General features: G+C 44.2%; 1 protein-coding gene across 1 annotated transcript in view; it reads left to right on the forward strand.

Annotated features, from left to right (window-relative positions):
* Positions 1-369: 369 nt before the first annotated feature.
* CLPTM1L (CLPTM1-like) overlaps positions 370-18,274 on the forward strand; it is a gene marked incomplete at its 5' end in the record, with an annotated part of 27,420 nt that continues 9,515 nt past the window's right edge. Inside the window, 9 exons of the mRNA XM_010150570.1 lie at positions 370-470; positions 2,325-2,514; positions 3,739-3,881; positions 5,829-5,907; positions 9,943-10,060; positions 11,342-11,436; positions 13,298-13,382; positions 15,121-15,224; positions 18,012-18,077. Coding sequence (XP_010148872.1) covers positions 370-470; positions 2,325-2,514; positions 3,739-3,881; positions 5,829-5,907; positions 9,943-10,060; positions 11,342-11,436; positions 13,298-13,382; positions 15,121-15,224; positions 18,012-18,077 — 981 coding nt within the window. The remainder of the gene's footprint in view (positions 471-2,324; positions 2,515-3,738; positions 3,882-5,828; positions 5,908-9,942; positions 10,061-11,341; positions 11,437-13,297; positions 13,383-15,120; positions 15,225-18,011; positions 18,078-18,274) is intronic.

An 18,274-nucleotide genomic window follows, 5' to 3' on the forward strand; every position in this document is an offset into this window, starting at 1 on the left:
AACCAGTCTGTGATTCTATGTTCTGGGGTTTCGTGCAGCTGCTGTGCCTACGCTGAGCAGGGCAGCCGTGCTGGAGACAGGGCTCCACTTACCTGGGCATCTTTGACTGGAGGAGAAGGTCATCCCATTAAAACGTGTTTCGTGGCCGTGTCACAGCGGGTTTCCCCCCTGCCAAAGGAGAGAAGGGATCACTGAAAGCTGTGTTAGACTCTAATTTTAGAGTACTATTTTCTTTCCCAGTGTACGTAACCGTCATGTGACTGGGCAAACTGGCAAAGCTGGGGCACAGCCCTGCCCTCGAAGCATTCCGGAGCATGAATTCAGCATTTCTGTACTCGGTGATTTCTCTGTGCTGTGTTTTGATTTCAGTTAAGCGTGTACACTACCACACGGTCAAACATTGGTGCCGAGAGCACCATAGATCTGGTGTTGAATGTGGAGGATTTCGATCTCGAGTCCAAATTTGAAAGGTAGGTGTCCTAACGTGTGTGGAAGTATGCACGAAACAAGGTAGACAGCTCCTGATGGTTGTGTCGAAAGAGTCGTTCTTGCATGCTTTGTTTTGGGGTTAAAGCTGGTTTTGCGTGCTGGGCAGGCTGTTCAGTTCACGTTTGTTTTCCTAAAGTAATAACTGCGTTTGCCATGTTAAGGCAGGGAAGTGGTTAGTTGGATTTCAGCCTTTGAGTTGAGGACAAAGTGCTGCCGTTAATTAAAAAGGTATCTTTTTAACTAAAAGTTCTGTGAATTAAACATTGGTGGAGTGCCTGCCTTGATGGAAACAGTGTGCTAAATTCACCTGGCGCAGAGGAATGGGCTCTTGGGCAAACTCTTCTTACACTGAGAATCATCTCACAGTTGCAAAGAAACAAGGCTTGCAAAACAAGGTGGGGCTAGTAAATGCAGAAATGCTTGTTTCTCTCCAGATCCTGAACACTGTCCTACGTTGTCTTAATTTTCAGATTCTGTTCTAAACACTCGCCTCGCCAGCCATGCTGGATCAGTAATGTGCCTAGGATGGGCTAAAAACTTAAGCACTGGTCGGGTTTGGTCGACGCGCCGTTTTCAGCCGTGTAGGCAGATGTTCTACAGGAGCGCGCTCTGTGTGTAACAGAAAATACTATTTTTCATTGTGAAAATCTTCAGTCCGAGTGCCTGGAGAGGCTTGAGACTTTCCCCTAATAACACCTGTAGCCAGCCTACTAGCTACACGATGTTTTATTCTGAATAGCCGTGGCTTCGGACCTGGAATAGAACTTGGGAGTCAGAGCGTGTTCTCTCTTCCTGTGCTTCAGCAACATGCTTTTCTCTCTCTGTTTCGGCACATACAAGTAAACCTTTTTCTGGTAGTTTAGGGTTTCAAGACCTTCTGAAGGGATGTTGGCGCTAAGATGGAATAAGATTGTGCTCTATGTGTGCCTCCATACAATTAAAATTGGACAGAGAACCGCTTGCTTGTGCTTCGTATTTTAAACAGTCGCCTCATTCTCGACTCTGTCATCGCAGAGTCTCCCCGCTTCTTTCACATTCCGTGTTTTCCGCAATGAAAGAGGACGTTGGTTTGCAGTCTGGGTCACGTTAAACTTCGCCTCTGTCAGACCTGAGAATACAAGAATTGTTTCCCTGACAGAGGCTGCTAAGGCCGTGAAGGTATTCAGAGCGAAATAACCTGAGCAGATTTACAGGAGTAGAAGAGGCATTGTGCAAGGCAGCGAGTGGGATGATTTCCTGGCTAACGCCAGGGGAGTGACTTTGTGGTTTGGGGCTCCAGTCTGGAGTTCCGTGCTTGACGGGCCGTAGTGGAGAAGGTATTTTATTAATGCAAGCGCTTGGCAAAACTTTGTGGTTTTCCTTGTAAGCTGTGTGTCGTGTATGCCGTCTGCCATAGGGGTTCAGCACGCGGAAGGCCGTTTTCTCCACCTGCTGGGATAATTTTGGCCCCTGTGACCTGTTGGCGGGGGGAAAACAACAAAACTGATGGTGCAGTTCTGTGTTATCTAGGGTAATGAAGTAGGAATTGGACAAAGATTAACATGTCTAAAGATAACAGTGAAACTCTGGAAATGCAAATATTGTGATACATGCTGTATTATATAAATTGATCCCATTCAGCTATGGCTCATTAGGACATATTAGTCAGAACTAATTGGTGTGATCCGGGCAACCCAAATGTCTCCTCCTCTTTTGTTTGCTCTTAATTTTTATTTTAACGTCCCCAACCTTTTTATTGCTTGCTTCCAGAACATCATCAGTGATCCTTTTATGTAAGAGCTGAATATTTCAGCATGTGCTGTGTCATCTCATCATGCATTTATTTTGTATTTTAGGACAGTGAATGTCTCTGTACCAAAGAAGACCCGGAACAATGGCACGTTATATGCATATATCTTTCTTCATCACGCTGGCATTTTGCCTTGGCGTGATGGTAAGCAGGTGCATATAGTAAGCCCTCTGACCACCTACATGGTCCCTAAACCAGAAGAGATTAATCTGCTCACTGGAGAATCAGCCACACAGGTAGGTGGGTTTTTTTTTCATCTATAGATGAACAACTTCAAAAAAAGTGATTTTGTTTTTTTTATCGACGCTTTTAGTGTTAGCATCTGCTGAGCTTGTGTCTTCACGCAAATGATGATATTGGGGGGAGGGGGGGAAATCAAACCCCCCTTGATTATCAGCTTGTACGCTAATCGTAGACCTCTCGGCACAGCAGAGGTAGAGCGCTCTCTAACACTGGCTGCTGTTAAAATACTGCCCTAGCTGACATCAATTACTTCTTTAAGGTTTCATTGCTTTTGGTGTAAATACTGTATTGTTCTGCAACAGCACGATGCTGCTTTTCATAGTGAGTCGGATTTGCGTGAAATAATACGCTTTGCTTCTACAACACGGAGATAGGAACTTGATTTTGACATTGGTGGGTGACCAGTGTCAGATTGCTGCTTTTCCTATAGGCTGTTCGTACTTCCCACTTCAGCTCAAGAGAATAAGATAGTAATCACAGCATTCATCAAAGGATACTCACCGGGGAGGAAAAAAATGTGGTGTTATGTAATTAAATACTTGTGAACGGCTGTTGTGCCTCACAGGAGGTGGAGCTTGAGAATTTCACTCTGTTCTTCCTTGGAATCAGAAGATACCTGTAGCCAGCAGTGCTTTTCTAAATCCTGTCGGAATAAAGTTGAAAATGAGCGGAGGCTAGAGTCCAACACAAAGTTGGAACAGGTGATACTCATCCGAAGAAAAGCAAGTCAAATGCCCTGGGGCTAAGCCTCTGCTGAAAGCTAAGGTCATGCTCAGTTTCAACACTGCTTTACACAGCAGTTGGAAGCTCAGAAGTTCCAAAACAAATGGTCTGATCTTTTTACTCCCAAAAATTCATATTTTTGATCATCCACAACCTTTTAACTGTTTTGAAGTCACATCTGATTACCACCCTTATTTCAAAGTGGCTTTGTCTGACTAGTATCCACATTCCTAGCTGGCTGAATATTCATTCTTGAAGAACGAGGCTGTGAACGGGCACTGAAGTTTTTCAGTGTCAGGCTATGGTGAGCCTTTACAGTCTGTTCTCTCTTATTTGAGCAAAACACTTGATCTGGTCAAAATGAAGGTAAAGTGTTTCTTAGTGGGCTCCTGTTTTGTGGTGTAGTTCATGGGTCCAGCTCTGTGAGTTAGAGTATTACCCTATTCAGAATGCTGTATTGTTTATCAGTACGTTTGTTTATCGTATTTTTAAAGCAAATTGAAGCAGAAAAACAGACCAGTGCTCTAGATGAGCCTGTCTCTCACTGGAGGTCAAGATTAACCTTAAATGTCATGGTGGAAGATTTTGTGTTTGATGGATCATCCCTCCCTGCTGACGTTCACCGTTACATGAAGATGTAAGTCAGTTACTTAATTTCGCTGGATTTGTTACTATAAACTTGCTGCACGTTTCTTCAGAAACCTTTCCTGGCCTCCTTTTGGTATTTTATGTTTAAGTTGCCGCTTAGGGGACAGGAGTTGATACTCTCGATGCTTGCATTTCACTAGTGGCAGTGAGTACGATGGTATGTACTAGAAAACTTGGTTGGAGATACCTTGTTCTTGGGCAGCTCAGGGTTTAGAATGCTTTTTTGTATGGAGTTAGCATAGTAAGACAAAGCAGAACTACAAAGACACAAGTAAAATGCTACAGCAGACTTTATACCCCCTTGTTCTCAAATCCTATGTCTGGCCTTTAAAGCAATTACTGTCCCTTGACCTTTCCGGTTATCCATCATCTGCAAATTATCTGCATGGACTGCAAGTGTTGAAGGGGCACAGCTGATCTCCTGCCTTTTCTTCTCCCTTCATGATTGGCTTTATTTTACTTTGACAGTGTCTGTTCCTACAATGTGTCGAATTTCTCAAGGCAGTACTGAAAAGCAGGGATGGGTTTTTAGGCCACAAAATGCAGGCAGTAGCTTCTGTTCACGGCTTGCTTAAACTGCTTCCAGTGCTAACCATGTAAACAGTGTTGCATTGGCTTGTGCTGCTGTATGTTGATGCCTTTCTCTGCAAGTATCCTGTTCGATCCAGCCGCAGGGCTTCCCAGCCAGAACAGATAAACTTTGTAACTCATAAGATAGGCCCGTAACAAGGAGGGGTTGATGAATGAGGATGTTGTTTCTGGGCTTGTTTAGATACGCATCGGTGCTGTTTTGTCGTTGCGTTATACAGGAAGCAGTCTGGAGATGAAGTAGCCTGCTGCACCTCCGCTAGCAGTAGCTTTGACTGTAGTTATTTTGTAGAAGTCAAAACCTCTTCAGTTAAATAATAACCAAGCAGTTATGAGCTTGGTTCTGAGGCTGGCAAGTTCTGAGCCTTCATTTAGTGCTTTCCTGTGTTTCTGTTGCCCACTGTATGTTTAGTATGCAGCCTTTCTTAGCACGGGTAGAGGCTGCTTTTGTCAGCAACTAAGATTTGGCTTTAAAAAGCTCCGTTACACTAATTCCATAGACTTTCACCAAGCACCTCGCTGCGTAGGTAACTGCCTTTCTAGTGAAGAACTTGAAGAATTTGTCTCTCAGGATATTGGGCTAAATACGTTCCTGAGGTACTGGCAAGGCCATTGCTTGTAGGTCGTAATTGGCTAAGTAACTTTCCAGTGGTCAGTTTTGTAGAAGGCTCAAAGGCTGGGAAGTTTAGTTGGTTTCATGCAATTTGGTGAGGTGGTAGAGCGATCCAACCCAGAGCTTCTGCGGAGGAGAAGGCAGAGAAGATTCCTGCTCCCTGTGCACTCTCCCCAGTAGCATCTGCCCCTCCTGTGTGCGTACCGGCTGTCGTGTTCGTAGTCCCGTGCTAGCTAGAGTGGGTGCTGTTGGTGACCTGGTAGGTGGCACTGGGGGTGCGGAGGAGTGGGGGAGATGCTGGAGGGTTGTCACTGCAGGGGAGGGATACTTGAGACAAAGGATCTAAATACATGGTAGTAAACTTCAGCACATTGCAACACACTTTTTAACTCCCTCTACCCTTGCAACAGCTTGTCATGCAACAGCTTCAGCATCTTCACAACCAATTTCGTTTGTCTTTTTTATTTTTTGCTTATTCTGTCTTTCTGGGGAAAAGTACAAACTAACTCAAAGGAGAGATGTGACATGCCTAACTTCCTATACAGACATCTCTCACTGAAAGGCGCTAGGCTGGTGGCTTCTTTCCTGCTGTGTGTTAGAAGGAAATGTGCCTGTAAAGATGGTGGGCAATCTCTACACGGGTAGTCTGAAAGTAATGAATGAGTGCTGATTTGAATAAAAGTAGTTTTCTTTTTAGATCACTACAGTCATAAAATCCATGTTTAAACATCCTAGGGTTCAGCTGGGGAAGACAGTGCATTACCTTCCAATATTATTTATTGATCAGCTAAGCAACAGAGTGAAAGATTTGATGGTGAGTAATAGAATACCTTTAATTACATTTAACAGTAATCTTCAATGCTGTTTTCGCTGTGTGAAAAAGTGTAAGTTCACCAAAAGACTCTTATCAATGGCTCTTTAACTTAATGTGGTCAGCTGTGGTAACTGCAGAGGCTGGATCCTGGGTTTTGAGACTGCACTCTGGCAGAAGTATCTGCCGAGCACTCCCTTCTATTCCACCAACAAATACTTGGTTTCCACTCCTTCTGCCTTTTGTGTGGATATGGGGGACACCATTGCAGCACCAGCTGTGATGGGAGCAGTCTCGTGAGCAGTTTACCTCCCTAAGCTGAAGGAGTTGTGTTAGCATCCCGGAGCAGCTTCTAGGGAAATGAGCATGCTGAACACTGCTGATACTCAAGCTACACGGGGATAAGTCTGTTGCTATTATCTCAAAAAAATTCACTCATGGTTAAATTTTCTGGTGGTGCTTTCTATCTGAGAGAGTTGGGCTTGTTCAGGCTGGAGAGAGGAGGCTCCGGGGAGACCTTATTGCAGCCTTCCAGTACCTGAAGGGGCTACAAGGAAGCTGGGGGGGACTTTTTACAAGGGCCTGTAGTGACAGGACAAGGGGGAATGGGGTTAAATTGAAAGCAGGGAGGTTTAGATTGGGGATCAAACGAAGTTCTTCCCGGAGAGGGTGGTGAGACACTGAAACAGGTTGCCCAGAGAAGCTGTGGATGCCCCATCCCTTGGAAACACTCAAGGCCAGGCTGGATGAGGCTTTGAGCAACCTGGTCTAGTGGAAGGTGTCCCTGCCCATGGCAGGGGGGTTGGAACTAGATGGTCTTTAAGGTCCCTTCCAACCCAAACCACTCTGTGATTCTATCACGTTAGAGTAAATTGAGCACCTGAAAGCTTGGTGTTGCAGTACATCCAGTGATTTTGTGCACTCAAACCAGTAAGGACTTGGAGACTTCAGTAATGGAATTACAGAAGGATGAGGTTGGATGAGATTTCTTGAGGTTGCTAGTCCAGCGCCCCTGCTCAGGGGAGGGTCACTTAGAGCGGGTTGCTCAAGACCTTCTCTAGCTGGGTTTTGAGTATCTCCAAGGACGGAGATGCCACAGCCTCTCTGGGCAACCTGCTCTAATGCTCAGTTAGCCCTGCAGTTAAAGAAAAAACAAACTAAAACAGGTGGGTTTTAATATTAAAATAGAATTTTCTGTATTCATTTTTTGCCCAACTTTTCTCTTGTGGAAAATTGTGCAGTTCCATTTACTACAAGTAACGTGGCAGTCCTCTGCATCTAAACCATCTTCATCTTTGCAGCTCTTCGTTAAGTCCTGCGGTTCTTTTCAGTTGCACTGACTGGAATTCAGCAGTCGGAGTCACTGAGAACAAAAGCCTTGGAGAATGTCTCAGAACTGTTAAATGAGTATATCTGGATGTAGCGTATTCTAGATGGAACTCTTGGTAGGTGTAAACTTGCCACAGGCCTGCCAAATTGTCTTTCCAATTCATTAACTTGAGCTCAGACAAAGAATTTTGTTACTTAGTGTTGGGGAGAGTCTTTAAGAACTCGTATCCCCTCCACCCCAAGCTTGTTCGGTAAACTCCTGAGCGATGGTTTGGCAGCAGATGGTGCTCATTGTCCTGTGTTTTAAGTTCCTTACCACAGCTCATTCAGCTCAGTGCATTCACATGAGCTACTAACTGGTCACGTACCCCATTTACAAATGAATGGAGCATTCCCCTGTGAATGACGTTCCTGCAGTCCTCGTGCCTGTCAGGGTTAGTGCTGGTAGTCCTTAAAGTGCTGCAAAGATTGTTCCAACAAAGTTTGCAAACTTCCCCTTTAAGCACTGGCTTGTGTGACTTCTCAGTGGTGACCTGCCAAACTGCTCGCAAGGCCTGTGGGGTGAGTGGCCCGCCAGTATGCATACTGGGAGATGGTAACGGGTGAGTGAAGAGCAGGAAAGGGTAGGGGAAGGAAATGGAGCTTGAGTGGAGTGAGGTCGGCCTGTGACTGTAAATAGGGGGATGGAGCTTGGGTGGAGTGAGGTCATAGAATCATAGAATGGTTTGGGTTGGAAGGGACCTTAAAGCCCATCCGGTTCCAACCCCCCTGCTATGGGCAGGGACACCTTCCACTAGACCAGGTTGCTCAAAGCCACATCCAGCCTGGCCTCGAAGACCCCCTCACCACCCTCTCTGTGAAGAATTTCTTCCTGATATCTAATCTAAACCTCCCTGATTTCAATTTATACCCATTACCCCTTGTCCTGTCACTACAGGCTCTTGTAAAAAGTCCTCTCGGTCGGCCTGTGACTGTAAATAGGGGCACAGGCGCTGTCTGTTGGGTACGCCCGACCCCGTGTCACGAAACTGATGATGCATTTCCCTGCTTGTGCTGGGCTGTGTAGGGTCTGAGCTGTTGCCTTGGCCCAGGTAGGTCTCCTGTGGTAAGTACCGTCATCTGGAAGTTGTGTGTCCCTCGTGTTCTTAAGTGTTCTTGCCAGTGCTGAGGGTTTGGGGATTGCACAGGATTCTGATTTAATACAGAGAAAACTTTAAGATTCATACCGCTGAACTGTACTTTGTCAGTACTGCAGAACGGTGTGTAAACAGAGTGCTAGAAGTGGTATGTTCTGAGGCTGTATTACACAAGTAGGCTGTATTGTAGAGGTTGGGTAGCTTCCTAGTTTTCCACAGCTTAGCAACCATCACACCCGACTAGGCTGTGAGGCATCACTTGTGGGCTTTTAATTGTTTATTGAGAAAGAGTTCATTTTTCTCATCTTTATATCTTCATTTAATTTGCTTTTGGTGTTGAAGGATTCCTGTGTTTGTCTTGTATTGCAATCCGAAGTTCTCCCTGTGCTACCCCTAACTCTTTGGCAGTGCTTGTGGAGAGCACGTTTACTGCATGTTACTTACTTCTGCAAAATTTGTTCTGTTCCAGTGCCTCACCACCCTCTCCGGGAAGGATTTCTTCCTGATATCTAATGTAAACCTCCCCGCTTTCAATTTAAACCCGTTACCCCTCGTCCTGTCACTACAGGCCCTTGTAAAAAGTCCCCCCCAGCTTCCTTGTAGCCCCTTCAGGTACTGGAAGGTGCTGTAAGGTCTTCCCAGATCCCTGCCACCCTTGTAGTTGCTGAAGCTTTCTCCCTTCTGCGTTCATAAAAGTTTCTCAGCTTCCCTTTCTCTCCCTTGCGTGTATGTTTGTTCTGCCACTCTCTGAAAAGCCTACGGGCCCTGGGGAGGACGGTGGGACCGAGGGTTGAGTGTACTCACTGGAGGAAGGAGTGAACAGAAGAGTGACGCTACTAGGGTGTCCCCAGGTAGTTCATCATAACTCAAGCATAGATGGTACCGGAGGATTAACTGGAATTTATTTCTCTTGGAGCAGGAAGACCTCTGTGATGCCCCACGTGCCGAGTTTTGCAGGCGCAGGGTAGCTTGCTGGGCATTAGGTGTGGTGTTTTCACCAGCCTGAGCAAGCAGCACCATCTTCCTTCCCCACCTTTTGTTTTGGTATGAGTTGTTCTAACTTCAGTTTCTCTCAAAACCAGCCTCAGTTTAGCGAAGTTCTGGCTGTGGCCTTTGGGATGCAATTTTGGTTTGGGTTTGTGTTGTTGGTTGTTTTTTTGTTGTTGTTGTTTTGTTTGTTTGTTTGGGGGTTTTTTGGTTTTTTTTTTTTTAAATCTTCTGGTTTAGGTAAGCTTAACACATACGTTCAGAGAAGAACTAAGAGAGTGACCTTCAGCACACTTTTCCCACTTGAGCTGGGACCAGCAGAGGGAGCTTCATGTAAATGCCTCAGAGGCGTTGGTGTACAGTAACAGCGAGGTTGCCATAAGAACAAACTGCTAGTTCAGCATTTCTGGGGGAAAAACCCCAAAGACTTCAAGCACGGTCTCTAAGATCATACTCCGTTTCAAAAAATGAACTGACCGCTTAAAACTGTGTGATTATAGTGGGACATAATCGCTATATTAAAAAAAGAGAATTGAAATAATTGTTGTAATTTAGTTATTTTGAAATGCATCTTTTTGAAACGCAGGTTATAAATCGTTCAGCAACAGAGCTACCTCTTACAGTGTCGTATGACAAAATCTCTCTTGGAAAGCTGCGATTTTGGATCCACATGCAGGATGCTCTATACTCCCTCCAACAATTTGGTATGTTTTTTATCTTCAGTGACTTTAGGCACAAAAAAACCCAACTCCTCAATTTTTTTTTTTTTTTTGGTAGGTACATAGATGACACAACTCTTTTTTTCTGGTTAGCTGGTGAGAAGGTTCAATGCTACAGATCTTATTGTTTTACCTTAAAGTAGAGATGGAAATAAAATGTTGACATGTGGTAGGATGCAAGAATACGGAGGTGAAGTAACCCTTTAAAAAATAAATTGGTTGTGATTAGTACTACTGTAAAAGCATAAGAGGCCAAAATAGAGGAGAGCATTTTTGCCACAGGTTTCCCGTGTCATCCACAGAACGGAAACGCTGGATGGGTGCTACATAAGCTGCTTGCAGTGGTGAGGGACAGCCCGTGTGACAGAGGGAATTGGAACTGAACTCACCAGTGCCACAGCCAGCACCATGGCCGTACATGCAGCGTTGTGCATTTTCTGGGAATGGTAGACTTCGGTCATAGTGGCTGGAAGCTTCTACTTCATGAAGAAAGCATCTTAACACTGGCTGAGGGAATACAGAGGAGTACTGTATCTTCTGGGAAACACACTCCTTGGTGCTGGCAGCCACATTTATCACGGACAGGGTCATAACTTTTTGAAGTAATGGTTGTCCAGTATATAACAAGAAAGCAACGTTCCTCCTTTAGGAGAATTGATAAGACAGTAGAGATCCAGCGTTCAGTTTATTGACTGTGATTTCTGGAAGATGCTTTGCCTTTTCCCATCTGTCAAAGAGAAGCTTCCAAGTTAAATCTGTAAGGACTGTCAGAAGAGTTGATGCCTAATCCCTGATCTTGGGACTGTACTGTTGTGTGTACGGCCATGTTTCCCGCTGACCTTTGACCTCTGCAATGCAGGCCTTTTCTCACTTTTTTCAGGTTTTAATATTGAGCTCACTGTTCTTACGTACCAAACAAAAGCTCAGAGGCCAAGTTGAATAATCCCTTTTTCTTCCCGCTTGGGCCAGAATGATTACCTGTGTCTTGCCGTGTGTCTGGAGTGCAGCTGGGGTTGTATTCACACAACGCATTAAAGGCATGTCACTCTGCTTGTAACAGACAGGGTTTGTTTAAGGCAAGCCAAATAGCTGGCCAGAATAGAGGTAGAGTTGGGTTTTACTGGTGGAGCTGCCATCTTGGGTTGGGTGTATGATTCCCTAATGAAAGATGTGCGGGTGAAATAAGATTCCTTACATACTGGGCTCTAGCATGACAGCAATTAACTGTCTAGTACTTCTTCCATAATTACTTCTTCTTTCTCTTAGGGTTTTCAGAAAAGGATGCAGATGAAGTAAAGGGAATTTTTGTTGATACTAACCTGTACTTTCTGGCTTTGACGTTCTTCGTAGCAGCGTTTCATGTAAGTGGAGAAACTTTGGGTTATAGTAATTACAGCATATGAAATCTGAAAAAAAAAAAAAGAAAGGGCTGTGGTGTGGGTTGAACTTCAGCTCTTTATTTATTGAGAACTGTTCTTGGAAATCATAATTTCAGCAGGGCAATAGAAGAGGTTTCTGGTTCAAGCCAGTTGTATTTCCAATACCAAGTTAATACAAAAATATTAGAGATAGAAATACGAGATAACTAGGTATAAACTAAACAGTCTTGACTGAGGTATAAAACATTTAACTACATTATCATCACTTTTTTTTTTAGCTGAACCAAAGCACCTAGAATTAATACGCCTGTCAACAGTGGTTCACATTTTCTGCTAAGCTGAGCTATCCCAAAGCTTACTGTTGTGGTGACATAGCTTGGGCACCAGCAGCAGGGTTTGAGTCTCACACTTTTAACCCTTGGAGAAATTTAGATCAGCTGATCTAGATTACTTCAAAAAATATTGCTCTGAAGTGCAGAGCTTAGGTGTGGGTGGTGGTGGTTGGTGTGTGTGTCTGTCAACGTTGTGTGTGTCTTGGTTTAAACAAGAATCTTTGCTTTAATGAACAATTTTTTTAAACTTCATTATTCTACTTGAAACGTTTTTGTCATCTACAATTATTCTTGATACAATTCCCTTATTCTGGGATAGATAAGAACTTGCTGGGCACGTTATGTTTCTTTATACTTCCATTACATGCAATTAATTTGATTGGAAACCCTTAGGCTTCCCAGCCTTTTTAATTTCTTTTTTTTTCCATTCTGTTTATTAGGTTGTAAGAGATCTGTAGGCTGTTTTGATATTTTTTTGTGTATCTTTTGCCCAAATTAAAAAAAACTATACTTTTTTCATTAAAATTCTCTGACCCAAGAATTTCTTGAATCTGTGCTGCTTTTTTTTTTTTTTTTTAAGTTATTGCTTTATTTATTTCCTTTATTGCCTAAAGGAAATACTGAAAACGGTCCTGGGGCCCAGAAGGGCAAACCCCATCCTGGGATGCATGAAGCAGAGCATAACCAGCCTGTCAAGAGAGGTGATCATCCCGCTGTATTCAGCCTTGGTGCGACCTCGCCTTGAGCACTGTGGGCGGTTCTGGGCCACACACCTCAAGAAGGATGTGACGTTCCTTGAATGCATCCGAAGGGGGAGGTTACCAAGGCTGGTGAAAGGGCTGGAATGACTGTGAGGAGCAGCTGGTCAGCCCTGAAGTGGTCAGGCAGTTGGACTAGATGTTCACTGTAGGTCCTTTCCAACTGAACTAGTCTAGTTTATTCTGTCCTGAACAAAAATGCTGAAAACCCTGGAAAAAATACTTGGTACAAGTAAATTTAATGCTAAAATGTGCTTGGAAGTTCAGATCAACTTCTTGGTGATGAAATAGAGAAGGGAAAATGGCTGACTGTATTTTAGGAATTTTAAAAAAAGGTTTGTTACTGTCTAAGCCAAAATTGACTGTCGATCCAATGTGAAGCATTTGTGATCTAATTTGGTGTGGCTCTCCCTGGCCTGCCCAGGAAGTGAGCAGTTCCTCGGGGTGCTCAGTTCTTCATCCTCTGTCGTGTGTTGCCCTGTGTTGGGTCTCTGACTTTCTTTACCAGATGCAGCATTGCCGTAGTAGCAGCAGCACCTGGAATTCCTCCTGTCATTTTGCACTGGGTTTGGAGCTTGGGCCCTAAAACAGTTTTTAGCTTTTATTTCTGTGGAATTTAATTTTTTACTTCTGTGGTTTCTAAAACAAGTTTTCCTTGCAGTTCCACCCTAAATGCTTTTTTTTAACAGCCCAGCTGGTGGTCTTTAACTACTGCACGTTTGAACAAATGACTGTGTTTCTTGCTATTTGCAGCTTCTCTTTGATTTCCTTGCATTCAAAAATGACATCAGTTTTTGGAAGAAAAAGAGGAGCATGACTGGGATGTCTACAAAAGCAGGTATGGGCCGGAATGGGAAGTGTTGTGCGTGTGTTGTCTTACTTGCACTGTGTGTTTTTTAGTCTTGTTGAAACTCTGTAGCTTCACCAGGATGGCAGAATGAGATGTGTCCGTGTATGAAAACAAGGTGTCTAACGGGCCTAACGATTCTAACGTCGTTACCACTGTGCTCAAGTATCACTTGCTTGAAGCACTCGTGTCACTTCTGAGGTTTCACTGGCTTACAGTTGAGAGCAAGTTTAATACGTAGTCAGTCGCCAGATTTCCCTTGCCGAAGGAACAGAAAAATGAGAGGACCAGGAAGAATCCTGTGGGTGGAGAGAATGTGCTGTCATGAGTAATGCTGTCCTGCGAGTCCCCTGTGTTCCTTGTAGATAACTACAGGCTCCGGAATGCTTGGGAGGGAAGACGCTGCAGCGTAACGCTGTTGTTTGGTTTGGGCTTTGGTGGAAACGGGAGCAGTAGAAGCTCCTGGGGGGTAGGGTGGGAGGGAGGAGAATGGGAGGATTGAGTTGACTTGGATGTAGGAAAGGTGAGAGAAGCATAGTGGTCTGACATCCCGCCAGGCCCTCCTAGAGACAGGTGAGGGTAGCAACCAGCCCTGGATGCTTGAGGCGTAGCACACAGCTCCTCAGCCTCGGTGATTGTGCTCATACTTAACTGCTTGTTTTTCTAATAGATTTTTACTGTGCTGATTATAAACCAGAATGATAAAACCTGGAGTCACTTGACCTTTGAGACTATCCCTAATTCTGTCATATATACAGATTGATTAAAGCACGTGAAGAGTATCGGTACCAGGAGGAAAAAACCCCAGGCATTCTAAATCACAGCGAACAGCAACATGTTTTTTCTCATGGGGAAAATCTGTTTAGAGTCTGTAGCAGAGTGCCTCTGTTTTCGTAAGGCGTCTGTACTGCTGTTGGCATATGTATGCCAGAAAGTTAGTGAAAATTTAAAGCTGTCCAGGAAATTTCAGAATTAAATGCTAATTGTTTAAAGAAGTGAATAAAGTCAAATTGGGAAGACTGAGTGGCAGAGGGTTTCTTAACCTTACGATCACAGTATGGATATTCTGTCTCCAGCAGTTGGTGGTTCCATCCTCTCTTTGGCAAGCTGTAGTCACCTTTCTGCCTGTATCACCTTCTGGCCCCAAGAGAGGCGTGTGACAGACAGGTGCCCTGGAAGGGATCAGTGCTGATGTCCGAGTGTGCCATCAGCTCTTCTCTCCTTCCGTTCCTGCTCTGGGGGATGGATATTTGAATCTAAGAATTAGTTGATAGACACTTAAAGCATCCAAGGTTTTGCAAAACCTGAAAAATAATCCTAAAATATAATTCTTAACGTTTGCAAGCATTGAAGTAGTTGCATGAGTTTCAAAGACCGGCACTGGATTATCTCACAGCCTTTCAACTTCCGAGTCAGGAGTTGTGAACACAGTTTGTAATCGTACTGATACGTGCCCGATTGGTGCAGTGCGGAAGTCTTCCTTAAACGTTCCGATTTCCTTTCGTCTTTGGTGATAAGGATTTCATAAAATGTGTTCTTGTTGTTCCTTATTTGCCTGGAGGTATGCTGGTTCTGGAACTACTTGACACACATCAAGATGTACGTAGGAGAAGTTCATGTTTAAGCTGTGTAAGGCAGAATTACAGCAAATAGGCCAACAGTCTTCTGCCATCTCGGCTGCTCATTTAAATATTAACAAAACTTCCGTTTTTGGTTTTCTTCCCTCTAGTGCTTTGGCGGTGCTTTAGTACTGTGGTAGTATTTATTTTCCTTTTGGATGAACAAACAAGTTTATTGGTACTGATCCCAGCGGGCATTGGTGTGGTGATTGAGGTGAGTTCTTAAAGCTCTCGAACCGAAATACTGGTACTTGCAGCAACATCTGCAGTTTATTGTAGGAAAGGAACGCTGAACTGGTTACTGAGAAAATACCGGTGGCGCTGTATGTTTGGCTTTCAGCAGTAGAGGAGATGGTGTCCCCTTATCAGACTGGGAGTATCAGGTTTTTCTGGGATGGGCCAGCTGGTATTGTGGAAACCAAACACAGAGCTACGCAGAGGTTCCTTCGTATCCCGTCGTCTGATAGGCATCACTCCTGACCGGGCATGTGCAACCATGACAACAAGCCTTCTTGGAAATGTTTGTCAAAGAGCAGGCTGTGTGCCATCAGGCAGTGCTGCAGGTCTGCAGCTTTCTCCCTGGCCATGGCTGAGGTGCTTGGGATAGGAGGGAAATGAGGAAACTGCTGGCTGTGCTCATTATGGATGCCCCATCCCTGGAAGTGTTCAAGGCCAGGCTGGACAAGGCTTTGAGCAACTTGGTCTAGTGGAAGGTGTCCCTGCCCATGGCAGGGGGGTTGGAACTAGATGGTCTTTAAGGTCCCTTCCAACCCAAACCATTCTGTAATTATTCCAGCAGATCCTGTCCAGCCAGTGGGTCGCAGGTAGTGCTTGGATGTGTAGTGAAGCACAAAGCAAACAGCATTGGGAAGGGGAGGTCCCTACCTAGCGCTGCTTGCAGATCTAATTACTGCTCGGTAATTAAAAATAGGTTCAGGACTCCCAAGTGAAAATTTTGACTGCACATCTGTTGCAGTTGCAGATAATCCCTGTGGAAACAAAACCATTCAGAATTTCTAGTGAGTGATTAAATTGTTGAATGCAGAGTCATAAAGTGATCCTTAAATTTCAGCTTATTGTGTAAGACAGATGAAAGTCTTGCAAAAACCATGAAATTCAGTAGAGGTACTGTTTCACTGACTAACATTTGTTTTCAGTAACTTTTGATTTTTAAGTCTGATGTGTTTCAGCGTGTTTTCTGTATCAGATTTGCTGGTGGTTTTGTTCCTATAAATAGAAATTTAGTCTTATGTTTCAGACTGTCTTCAGCTGTCTGAAATTTTAACGGTTTGGGGGATCAATATATATTCCTATAAGTATTCTGCTCCTTTTGTACATTATATTTTATTTTGATCCTATATCTAAATAACTAAATTTTAGGAAAATCCTTGAATCAAAGGACTTGAGAAATTCAGAAGTGCCAAATGATTTAAAAATGTATTGGGTCAAGAAAAATGATGCTTTTGTTTGTTTCTAGTGGGGGAGAAGAAATAGCCCAGGTCTCTAAATCACTGGGAGTTTTTTTTAACAACATATTAGTGGAAACCAGATCAGGCATGTACGGGAGGGTAACAGGAATGGTCAGTTTGTTTCTAGTGGGGGAGAAGAAATAGCCCAGGTCTCTAAATCACTACTGGGAGTTTTTTTTAACGACGTATTAGTGGAAACCAGATCAGGCGTGTACGGGAGGGTAACAGGAATGGTCAGCTGCACTACAAGATTTAGGTTCAGTTCAAACTGTTAAGATTTTGCATTTCTCTTGTATAATGAGGATGGATTTCTCGATTGACACTACCTGAGAACAGGCAGATCCAGATTTCATTTGGTTGTTGTGCCTGTCTGAGATTCTTCTTGGAGCTGCCCAAAGATCTGTTAAATATGTCTCCCTGAGTTCGGTAGTCCCTACGACTGTTGGGCTCCTGTTGTCTTACTTCTGTCCCATATTTTCCCATGTGTTGCTTTCGGATTACAGGCTGGGGGAACTGGGTTGAAAGGATTATATAGGAATCCTGTGTGGGACATGCAGATGGAGGAGCAATGTTCTGTAGGTTCTGTTGAAGTAACACATCTCTCCTCTGTCGTGATGGTGAGATAACACGGTTGTCTCGGGGTGAGAATGAGCATAAGGACTGTACATCTCAAGGGAATTGGTCTGCTGGGAAGAGCTTTCTCACAACTTGTTCCCACGCCGTACCAGTAGTGACATTGCTTCTGGGATAAGTCGTTTTCTCGCTTGCATCTAAGATGTCAGTAGAGGATCGTCTTTACCATATTGCCCTTGTTTGTTTGGGCCATGGCTGAGAAGAGGATATTGGGGTTTCTAAGGTTAAGCAAACAAACCTCGTCCACAAAAAGCTTCATGAAGCGTATCTCTCCTGGTGAGCTTACGGCATTGCCTAAGCTGCTGAATCTGCATAGCGGGGTGGGGGGGGTACGTGAGTAAATTTTTGGGTGCACTGAGTCTTCCTTTGGTTCCGTTAGGGTCAGCCTGTTGCAACTGTACAGGCAGTAGCCCAGCTGACTTTTGCTCATAGCCCACTACTGAAACATAATGACGGTGTAAGTGCCCACTTAGTGACGGGAGTTCTGAGGCACCTTCATCTCGCAGATCCCAGCTAACCTCGAAGGCATGTGAAAACTCACTTGGCAGGTGGTTACTGGAGAATTCTCTAGATGCTTGACCTGGGCTGCATGCTGGCTCCAAGAGCGGCTACCCCCCACCGCAGCACTGCCACCCGGGTATCCTGAAAGGACTACATTATTTCACTTAAAGTACATCATCTGATACGGATAGGGCATGCTCCCAGTGTTGCATGGGGCTGGGGATGCAGCAATTGGTCTCTGTGGAGGTGCAGGTGGGGCACTGCAGTCATGCTGTTGGTGCTTTATGCAATGGGTGCTTAAAATAGATATTCTGGGGTCTTGATTCTGAGTATCTGAATCCTATGTAAGACACTCCTTTGCATCTTTAATGTGCACGTCTTGTTTTTGCTGATCACAGCTCTGGAAAGTGAAGAAAGTGTTGAAAATGACAATCAAGTGGCAAGGCTTGAGACCCAGAATTCAGGTATAGTAGACATTGGCCTGTTAATAATTACACTCTTGAGCCTTTCACCTGTTTCCAGGTTACTGTGCAACTTTCAGTGAAATTAGTATTAAATGAAACTATAAGAGTTTCCTCTGTGCATCTCCTCTTTATGGATGGCTTAGTCCAAAAGCTGGATAAGCATTTTCAAATTTATGAATTTCTTTGATGAATTCTGT

The sequence above is a fragment of the Eurypyga helias genome, unplaced genomic scaffold (assembly GCF_000690775.1).
Source record: "Eurypyga helias isolate BGI_N326 unplaced genomic scaffold, ASM69077v1 scaffold6734, whole genome shotgun sequence".
In the NCBI taxonomy this organism is placed as follows: domain Eukaryota; kingdom Metazoa; phylum Chordata; class Aves; order Eurypygiformes; family Eurypygidae; genus Eurypyga; species Eurypyga helias.